General features: G+C 43.1%; 2 protein-coding genes across 2 annotated transcripts; one reads left to right on the forward strand and one right to left on the reverse strand.

The window, feature by feature from the left end:
* Positions 1 to 370: 370 nt before the first annotated feature.
* On the reverse strand, positions 371 to 4,371 carry LOC131262417 (SWI/SNF-related matrix-associated actin-dependent regulator of chromatin subfamily A containing DEAD/H box 1 homolog). Its single transcript, XM_058264411.1, has 7 exons — positions 3,873 to 4,371; positions 2,190 to 3,637; positions 1,968 to 2,114; positions 1,732 to 1,889; positions 1,522 to 1,669; positions 950 to 1,451; positions 371 to 882 (listed from the first exon to the last, which is right to left on the reverse strand). Exons 1-7 carry the CDS (start codon positions 3,931 to 3,933, stop codon positions 749 to 751), a joined length of 2,598 nt encoding a protein of 865 aa, XP_058120394.1. The 5' UTR covers positions 3,934 to 4,371; the 3' UTR covers positions 371 to 748.
* Positions 4,372 to 4,906: 535 nt separating this feature from the next.
* On the forward strand, positions 4,907 to 10,088 carry LOC131266835 (glycoprotein-N-acetylgalactosamine 3-beta-galactosyltransferase 1-like). Its single transcript, XM_058269493.1, has 6 exons — positions 4,907 to 5,212; positions 6,106 to 6,789; positions 8,091 to 8,480; positions 8,553 to 8,691; positions 8,762 to 9,140; positions 9,221 to 10,088. Exons 2-6 carry the CDS (start codon positions 6,771 to 6,773, stop codon positions 9,530 to 9,532), a joined length of 1,239 nt encoding a protein of 412 aa, XP_058125476.1. The 5' UTR covers positions 4,907 to 5,212; positions 6,106 to 6,770; the 3' UTR covers positions 9,533 to 10,088.
* The last annotated feature ends 812 nt before the right edge of the window (positions 10,089 to 10,900 follow it).

Below are 10,900 nucleotides of genomic sequence, written 5' to 3' on the forward strand. Positions count from 1 at the left end.
TCTCCGGAAATGAGACACATTAATTATTCCGAAACGTAAAATTATCAGCATGAATATTCCGTTTGGCCAAGACACAAAATGCAGAAGACTTCGCACATCGAAAACGCAGTAGAAGTGGAAAACGAAACAATGAGTGACGCATTACGGTGATTTCGATTGGCATTTAATTGGTACGATATTTGCAAAGCCTAAATCGAGCCCGACCTTGCCAATGGAGCGGCTTATTTATCCAAAACATACCGATTAAACATACGGCGAGCCGAAATTTGCGCACACTCATCCCATAGGGCTGTAATAAGTAGGTTATTTAACTATGCAAAACAAAAACACACGATCGTACGATCAATGAAAGAGTAGAGTAATCGGGCCGTTTTTTATTAACCAAATTTTACGTTTATTTTTATCTGGGTTTGTTTGCGTTACTTGATCCTACGCTTGAGCCTACAGGCTCCACGGTGCAGTGTGTATAAATAATTAAAATTATATATGTTTGGAAATTAAATTTTAAGTTTTCGGCTGATCCCTTAGCAGTAGGTATGGTGCAAATCAAAAGAAGCCACCGGCGATTCGTTTTAAAATTATAAAGAAACACAAAAACCTTAAAAAAAACATAGAGATGGTAGGAAGGCGGCAGACAATGATGCCTCGCGACGTTTTCGCTACTCCACAATCAATTAATCAGTTTTTACAATCTCAGGTAACACCAGCAAAATAGTGATGTGTAATTATAACTACATCCCGGGCGTCGTTAAAAGTCCTCCTCCAGCGACTTCTTCCTGGGAGACTCATTCTTCAGTAAGGAGTCGGCTTTACTTTCGTCCATGTTCAGTGCCATTGTTAGCAGACCAACCATGCACTTATGATCGTTTACCGGATTATTAGCTGGAAAGAAAGGAGGACGGTTGTTTTCAAATATGGAAACAGATTACGACAATTATGCAACACCTACCGTCCTGGTCCGTGACATCTTTCTCCAGTTGAAGCTTCTGCTGGGCGATCGTTAGCATTCCTTCCTCGATCGTACCCTCCGATACCAGCTTGTAGATCGTAACGGGTTTCTTCTGGCCCATACGATGCGCCCGGTCTTCTGCCTGCTTGTCGTTGTACGGGTTGAAGTCAATGTCATGTATGATTACGGTATCGGCGGCGGTAAGGTTGATCCCCAGACCACCCGCTTTCGTGGAAAGCAAAAAGATGAACAGATCTGGGTCTTGCGTGTACTGATCGATTAGCTCCTGGCGATCGGTGACGGCCGTCGCACCATCCAGTCGAAGAAAGCCGTACTTTCGAATCTTCATGTACCGTTCCATGATATCCAGCATCATGGTGAACTGGCTGAAGATCAGCACCCGGTGGCCGCCTTCCTTCAGCTTAGGTAGCAGCTCATCCAGTTGTCGGAACTTACCGGAGGCGGTAATCAACTTCTCCGGTAGACACAGGTCGTAGAGATTCTGCAAGGATAAAATATAAAAAAGTTGCAATCATTTGATTCCGTCTTCATGTTGACTGGCAGTAACGTACAGTATATTTTTCCTTTAGCTGGAATAGTTTAAAGTCTGACAAGTACGCAATGTCCAGGAAAATATCATCAACGTTGTTGCCTTTGTAGTCCACGTCCGTGGCAAGCTTCCGAGCGATGTCACGAACATCGGCATCGGAGTAATAGTATCTGCGTGGAGAATCAGACCCGTTTAGTCGAAACAGCTTTGCGAAAGATCATCCGTCACTTACCTCAGTAGAAGTGGGTGGTTTGCAAGCTTCCTCAAGTCCATCATGATCGCCATTCCGGACACTTCCGTGTTCTCCTTGATCACACCGGTTGCTTGCTGGTACTCGTTCACCGTTTCGTTGTACTTTTCTCTTTGCGAATCAATCATGGGCGTTTTAAGCTGAAAGTTTGTAGACAAATTAATAGGAAATCGAAAGAAACACGGTTTGTGCCACCGGAGGGCAGCAGTTTCACTTACGACGATTTCTTTTTTCGGTGGAAGGAAACTTAAGACATCCCGTTTAAGCCGTCGAAGTATAAACGGTTTCATGATCTTCTTGGCGCGTTCGATCTGATCCTTTTCAAAGGAAGACACTTCTTCGTCTGTCTCACCTTTGGCGGTTTTCTTTAAGTAGGAAAATATTGTTAATCTTATTTTTATGATTTACCACTCGCGAATGCGCACACGAATTGTACTCACCACTTTTCCTTGGAAGAGCGCTTTAATATCTTCCACCTTGCTACCGAACAGTTTGGGCATCACAAAGCAAAGCAGTGACATTAGCTCAAGCAGATTGTTCTGCAATGGGGTGCCAGTCAGCAAGATCCGGTGCTTCGCATTGATCCGTATCAGGTTCTGGTAGCGCTGCGAGTGTACGTTCTTCAGCATGTGCGCTTCATCGAACACGACGTAATCGAACTGCGTGACACGCCACATCTTTTTCTCCTCTCCGGAAGCACCCATCATATGGTACGTGGTCAGCACGACGTCTATATCGTCGATACCGTTTTTCGCCCAATCGACACGAATCATGCGACGATCTGCTTGGTTGCCGTAATACTTCAGAATGACCAAATTCGGGCACCATTTGACCAACTCTTGCTCCCAGTTGTCCATCGTGGACGACGGTACCACCACTAGGTTCGGGCGCGTTTGTTCACCGTTCTCCTTCAGCCAGGCTATAAAAGCGATTATCTGGATCGTCTTCCCGAGGCCCATCTCGTCCGCCAGAATACCGTTCATGTTGTGGCGATGCATGATGGTCATCCAGTTGAGCCCGACCAGCTGGTACTCGGCCAGCTTCAGCCCATCGGCGATACTTTCCGGCTGCTCGACCAAGTTGGTACCCGATTCGATCGCATCCTCTAGCTTTTTCACGATCTTGCCACATTTTCCCATGATCGCCGCCACGTTGTTGCGGCGCGTTAAATACTCTTGAGTGTTGTTCAGCAGATCAGTTTGTAGTGATTTGTGCGAGCGTAACTTATTCACTAGATCAGACCAGTCTTTGAATGGGCGGAGTTCGAGCAGGAAGTCGATTTTCTTCTGCGTTAGCGTTTTAACGCTGATCAGCTCCGTCAGCGGTGCGGCGTTGAGGAACTCGAGCACTCCTTTGCGTTCCTTCGTGAGCTTACCGTAGCTATATCCACCGTGGCCATCGCTGTCCTCGTCACTGTCGAATACCTGCTCCGCCGGACGGTCCGAATCGATATCACTCTCATTGTCGCTGCCATTGTTACTCTCCTGGACACGTCTCTTTTTCGCCGGTTGATTGTTGGTGTGGCCATTGGTTGGGAACGTTTTGGTTGCGACCTTCGATGGAGACGGACTGACAAGGATTTTCCGTTTGGGGGCAGCTTTCAATTGCTCGATGGTTTTTTCCACATCCCAGTCGTTGCCAGCGAGGGTCGATTGTACCAGCATTGCGTCCACGTCCAGACACGATCGTCTGATCGTTTGCAAACGTGCTTCCTTCTCTTTTATTGTCAGTGGTTGAGGTGTAACCTCTTTGGGTTTTTCTTTCACCTCAACGGCCGGAACAATAGCGGCGCTCGGTTTGGAAGGACTTCCTGTGGCATCCCCTTCGCTATCGCTGTCTCCCATCATTTGGATTCGCCTTCTTCCAGGTGCAAGGGAAAGCTTAGAATCTGAAACAAAAAATGTGAAAATTAAGTCATTCCAATTCTTACATTTAAATTCATAAGCCTCTGAGTTCTGGTTTGTAATTTCACATCAAACAGGCAACATTCGATGGCCCCATTAAACGCACACCATTCAATATTTTGTTTACATCCACGAAGCATTACTACACACATGCTCTTCGATGCCACCGTACAGCATTTTGTAATCTGGCCTCTGGCCGCTTCCCCGGAATATACCTACCTCCTCCGTTTCCTTCCCCATTTCCATTCTGTAATGGCTTGCGATATTCGCGTAGCGACATGATCAACTCCTTGTAGGCGCGCCTGAACACTAACAACAAAATCTACTCAAAAATTACACGCCGTCGTGAGCAGAAAATGTATCACGCTATACGAAAGATTTTGATCGAAATGTGAACACATACGCACAGCACACGAACGGAAATATGTTTCTGCTGCAAAACAACACACGAGTATCACAAAAATGTAGTTTAAAAGCTCCGAAAAACGCGAAGCAAACCAGACGACGAACGGCTTGGTTAATGCTTAATGCGGACGCGACGATGTGACAGCTGATTGATTTCAGCACAAAATGCCGCGCAAAGAGAATGGAAACGAAATTCGGCAAGTTTTAAGCTTTGAGATATCACTACCAACATCAAATTTGGTGCAGCAGCAGTGTGTGAAAATATCGACACTGTTTCTAAACACTTTTTAGTAGCAAAACACACAAAAAGATAATTTAAAAACTTGCATTTGGTATCGTAACTTTCGCGGCTTGACAGCTGTCGGTGTTTTGCTGTCAAACAAACCAAAGAGACAAGCTTTGCAGGTGGCTTCGTAAATGTTGAAGGTTGTATTGAAAAAGATGTTAGTAGGAAAATTAATCAATGTTACACTTATTGACTAAATTTTCTTTCAAAATATGCAAACAATCGAAATGAATACGGTTGTACAATGAGAACTTTTTTTTATAATGGTCAACTTGAAGTAACCTGCTTGGTTCAACCGTTGTTTGAATGTGACTAATTCGACTCAAATCATTGTGACTCGATTCAAACAGTTTAGGATCAAGTCAGAATCGAATCAAATTAAGTTCCAAACAAATCAAATCTGACTAGAATCCTAATCGAATCAAATCATTAGAATTTGTCAGACGGGATTCGAATCTTTAGAATCCGTCTAGGGATCGTATCTTCGCATCTTCCGAATCCCGATTCTGCCAACACTAGTTTAAAGTTTGACAGCAGTCGGTACTTTGCACTCGGCGACGATGGTTGCTTGTTGTTTGTGGTGTATATTTTTTGCGTTTTTACTCTGATCGACCGAATTGCAATCAACCGGGTGCGAAGAAAACATTTCGCGTAACGCCGTTTCTGCAGCGGTCATTCGGTGGTCTCATGCCGACCGTGTCAGGATGTGAATATTGAAGCAACAGCCCCCAAAAGTGATACGTTTTGTGCATCAACCCAACGAGTGGTTACCATATCGCCAGATGGCTTATCACTCCGTTTCCTGTCCGGAACGATGCTACCAGTAGCAAAAGCCCCTGTTTGGACGGTTGCTATCGCAAGACGGAGTGTAAGTTGTCCTATGTAGGTCTGATAAATGAAATCTTTTCATTGTGACCGTCTAGCATAACCCAAAGATCCTGCCCTGTTCGCAAGCCGCATCATGTTTTTCCTTGTGTGCAATCCGTGCAACTCCCTGGATACCCAATTAGGTTTTATTGATCCAAATTGACGAGGTTTGAAACATAAAACCCAAGCACGACTATACTTCCGGTTGCATCTAGTTCAGTCGAAAGATGTGTGAGATTTGTGGTCCTCCTTCAATGTTAGGCGATGAGCAGCGGTCAAAGACGTCGTTGATAAGCCGTATTTATGGTTCACAAATAACCAGATAGGATTTCCTAAAGATTCATACACACGAAAATAGTATATGTATGAGGCCCAATTGAATTTATTTGCCAGCTTATGGCCAACGTTTGGTGTCGGTTTAAAGCAAAAATCTCTCACCGATTCGTTAAGGCCAGTCAAATTTAAATAACACGCACCCCAAAAGTCCCGTTTCCGTCCCGGCTTCCGGCGACACTGCAGTCTGTTGCAAGCAGCAATTATTTGTTAACAATTGTGTCCAGCATAAATTAGCATGTTTGATGCTTTATTGGTGCCGTTCGCCTGTGTGACAAACAAAAGCAAACCTCTAACGCCGGGCGGGTGGCAGGAGGAAGAATAATTTAAAACTTTCATTCAAACGATCCTCCATCTGTTCCGTTCCAGTTCTATTCTTTTACATAAATTGTTTAAGATGATGTTGCTTTTATGTCAACGATCAATGGCGCTGGATGCACTGACGCGTAAGCCACTGTGTGGTATGAACATTTCCTCGGCATATAATTTTCGGGACCATAAATTACGGTATCATTCGTTAGTTTATCAATATTTACCAGAGTTTTCTCTTTCAAATTTTAGGCCAACTGAGACGGCGGAATCTCAAGTGAAAAGAATCTTATGGCAATAAGAGCAACAATACGAAACATTGAATCTCGCGTATAATCACGAGAATCTCGAGTGTGGTGGATGATTAAGGATTTCATTAGAATTCATGGATGCCGGCCACGAAGGTCATCATCGATGAACGCAGCTGAGCTCTCTGCTGGTTAACTTAGCTGTGAGGAAAAATGCAAAGCCCGACCGCTGCCTGAAGGTGATAGTTTAATCATGTGGTAGAAAGTGATACACAGGCTTGCTGTAAATTCTAGGAACGAAGTGGCCGCCCTGCCTGGATTATCCTATTAAAACACTATTAGTGTACGTTTATAGTGAACTGAAGTCACTATAAATTCGCTCTCGAAACACAATAATTACTCATATAGAAGCCTAACGACTCTTGTTTTCAAGGGCGTCAAATGTGTGCAGTAAAAAAAAAACACGATGAATATTCGATAGAACAGCAATCATAATTAGTGGTTCAAGTGGTCCATCAGGGAGCAGTTGGTGCGCAAGTGATATGGTAGTGGTTTGCGAAAATTAACCCAAAGTGACCGTTTGTCCACTCGGTTGTTCAGCGGGGTGTACGCAGATAGTGTGCAGAATCAGATAGATTCTAACGGAAAAAGGAAGTCATAATCATCACAATGAAGATCACCGATCTGGGTAAGTACGGGGGAGATAAAATGTTTTGTGGCATTTAATAGCTTTTTGTTTGAATCGTTTTTTATTTAATTTGTTGTATAATGTTTATTTCATTTTGTTTTTTTTTTTAAATTAAAGCATTATTTCATCAATTATTATCATGTTTCGTTAAATGGTTTACTCGTTTGATTGTATACATGAAGTATTCATGTGCCACAGACACTTAAACCGATTTGTATACCATTTGATTTTGTGTTTTATCACGAAACATGTAAAGATCACGTTATGTTTATCAGTAGAGGATTGAAAAAAAAAATGAAACAATTGACGAAACCTGAGCTAAGCCTCTTAAAAAAAACCTTGAAACTACAGTTCTCACGTATTACCCAAGATAAGCTTTTTGTGCAACTTTAATTTCTCACATTGTTAACTTGCACATTACTACAACCATTTGTTTTTCTTTTTACATTTCTGTTCATTCTTTAATTCATATTGTTTTACGATTATTTTTACGACAGTACTTTTCTCTAGTAATGGCAATCGTAAGTGACAGTACAGATCTAACTTCAAACGTGGTTCTAGCAATGATTGACTACAAATTACTATTAGTTTTCTACCAGCTATTTATTTGGTATTTAAAAAAAAAACAAAAAATAATAGCTTAGTCATTTCAACCCAGTTCGTTTCATATGAATCCGCGATACTAAAACTCACGTTGTAATTTTTATCAAAAATGCTTTCAATATCACTTTCAATTGCTAGTTCAACAGGAAGCTCGCGACGTTCTTGGTAAATGTTTGCAAGAGTAGAGTTTTATTGTAGAACTATTTTACAGCCAGACTGAGTCACAATCGGATCTAAACTAGGTGTCCAGAACTGTCGGCCCTTCGAATGAGGACAAGCCCAAATTGGTGTCTTTAAAGTTAGCCTGATAGTAAAAAAAGAGACATACGCGCACCCAATAAACTTTCTGCATCGTCAACGCTACTTGTGAGACGCTGTTTAATGTTTGTCAAACAGTTGTTCTTTTTCTTTCTTTTTAACGTAGCTGGGTAGAGAAAAGTGTAGAATGTACGTGTTTTTCACGGTTAACCAGGGGGAAGTTTCACTTTTGCTAGCTGCAAATGTTTGTTGCATCATCACGGCGAGTGTTTTCCCATCTACCAGATGTCAGTTTGGTTCTTTAAGCGTCGGAACTAGGTCGTTACAGCAGCAGCTTCTAGCAAGATATGGATTCTAATTACCACCCGTTAGGTTATGATCGCTATGAAGATTGTGTCGAAAAACAAATTAATTTAATCTTGATTATGTTTTCTTCACAGGACCACGAAACGGAAGCCACCCGCGAACGTTTATCACGTTGCTGTTTGGGACGGTACTGGGGTTCATGTTTGCCACGTTCATCTCCTCGACAACGGTGCGATTGCCGGAGTACTATCGCCAGCGTGATTCACCGACAGTTGTGAGTGACCCACACACGGGGAACGATTTGCGGGAAGCGGCCGGCCCGGAGCAGGATGTTGGCCAGCATGGAGCCCACGAGGAGGCGCACGCACATGAGAACGCGTCACTTGCGCATCAGCTTTACCGGGACGTGCGTATTCTCTGCTGGGTGATGACGAACCCGAGCAATCACAAGAAGAAAGCGTTACACGTGAAGCGGACGTGGGCCAATCGGTGCAATAAGGTGCTGTTCATGAGCTCCGAAGAAGGTACCGTGTGGTAAAACATTCGATGAATGCGTAGGAAATGTTACACTACACGAAAATGTTTTATTCCTACAGATCCGCTTCTCGATTCGGTAGCCCTTCCGGTGCGGGAAGGTCGAAATAATTTGTGGGGCAAGACGAAGGAAGCCTTTAAGTACATCTATCAGCATCATCTGGACGATGCGGATTGGTTTCTAAAGGCCGACGATGATACGTAAGTAATAGAGGCAAGGCTATTGAGCATTTGAGGATTTTCTAATACAACTGTCGTTTACTTTCAACAGTTACGTGATCGTAGAGAACCTTCGCTACATGCTGTACTCGTACTCTCCGAGCCATCCGATCTATTTCGGGTGCCGATTTAAGCCCTACGTTAAGCAGGGCTACATGTCCGGTGGCGCCGGGTACGTGCTAAGTAAGGAGGCCGTAAAGCGCTTCGTTGAGGACGCCATTCCCAGTACGCACTGCCGGCAGGACGCGGACGGAGCGGAAGATGTTGAGATGGGCAAGTGTATGGAAGCGGTGAAGGTGCTGGCGGGTGATTCACGGGATGCCGTCGGGCGGGGTAGATTTTTCCCGTTCGTTCCCGAGCACCACCTCATACCGAACCATGTCGATAAGGATTTTTGGTATCTACAGTACGCGTATTACAAACCGGATGAGGTATGATTAAAATGCACTGAGTTAGCATTGGTACGGTTTTATTGCACGATGCACGATAACTATTCTTTGTTTATTTGAAGGGCCTTGATTGCTGTTCAGATAATGCCATCTCGTTTCACTATGTGTCGCCGAATCAGATGTACGTGTTGGACTATCTGATCTACCATCTGCGACCGTACGGTATCGTTGCGCATTCGCAGCCACTTCCAAAGAAGCTCAGCTTGGGCGACATCGTGCGGGTCGACGATGCGGGTAAGACGACTACCACCAAAAAACCACCTGCATCCGTGCAGCACCACCATTCAGGAGCCAGAGGGCGCGGGCAGGACGTCGACGAAAGGCGGTTGGAAGTGACGTTTGCCGATACCAAAGCTAATGAACCAAAAACATAATTGATAGTAGCAAGTAGTAGGGCAAGGTACCAAAACGAATCACACAACTAAAGTAGAGTGAACATGTGGCCCTACCGTATGCCCGTTGCTGAGTGAATGAGCGTGCGCAAACGGCTGTGAGTTTGTATGTATGTGGCCAGTTCACTCGAAAAGAATGTCATCTAGGATTAACCATAACGATCCTTTTTAGTTTAAGAAGTATAAGTTCGAAAGGTTCCTGCTGTGTATGCTTTCCTCTGTCGACTGATAATTCCCTATTTCCTGTAATTGCTGTTCGTCTGTCAAAGGTCCACGCGCCCAATACCAGGGCATGAATTTCACTGCATTTTGATTTGCTTTGAGTCTGTTTTGTCTAGAAAAAAAGCCTTTCCAATCCTATATTTAGATGTAAACTTTGAGTGACGTAAAATTGTAAAAATAACACCTCAAGTTTAAAAAAATCGTAGAACGGTTTTTAGTGACGCCAAATGAATGAAGTTGAAGCAAATGCCATGGATTGAACGTTTGTGAATGTACCAAAAAGCGAAATAATAGATTTAATTCAGTTTTGATTCGATGACGTTCGTACCGTTTGAATCATACTTTCATGTATAGCACCTCATTCATGTTTTTATCCGGATTCTTGACCAGAGGAATAATCTTGCCGTAGAACTATACAATTTTGATCTATAACATGTAAGCGTTCCTTACTGCAGGACTTTTGTTTCTAAAGTTTCTCCAACTGTTTAGAATTCCTTATCGTACGCGCCTGCACACAACACATGTTTGCTTCTGATCCATAATTGTTCGTACTGTAATACGCAGAAAGTAAGCCATGAGATGACAAACGGAAACGCGTGTATTAACAGTAAAATGAAAAGTGGAAAAAAGGAGTACAACAAAACAATGATAACAATAAAACTTACTAACGAATCTGATTCTGGTAAGCGCAAGCACTACCATAGATAGATAAGTTAATAATTGTTTACTTTTGATAATGGGGCCGCATTTATGTAGTGATTAGTTGAAGAAAACACAGAATTTGGTGTATTAGATTAATTGTAATTTCGAGTCCTCTTTCTTTCGATCGATTCACTTAGAAATTCATTCTTTCGTAGGTAACGTTGTAGAACTATGAAAGTGTACCGTTTCAAACATCTGACTATCTAGTGTAACACGATAGGTAATCTCTTCCCAATCAGTTAGTCTTTGGTTGACCCTATCAATGCAATGTACCCATTAAAGTTTCAATACGGTTGCCATCACATTCAGGAGTTTTAGTTTTAAATTGGATCATCACTGAATATTGCGAACGGGCGTAGCGTAAGGAAGGTAGACTGTAAGTTCAGTTTAATAGAAAAGAAATCTCCCAAGGGAACCATAAAATAC

This window comes from Anopheles coustani, chromosome 2 (assembly GCF_943734705.1).
Source record: "Anopheles coustani chromosome 2, idAnoCousDA_361_x.2, whole genome shotgun sequence".
In the NCBI taxonomy this organism is placed as follows: domain Eukaryota; kingdom Metazoa; phylum Arthropoda; class Insecta; order Diptera; family Culicidae; genus Anopheles; species Anopheles coustani.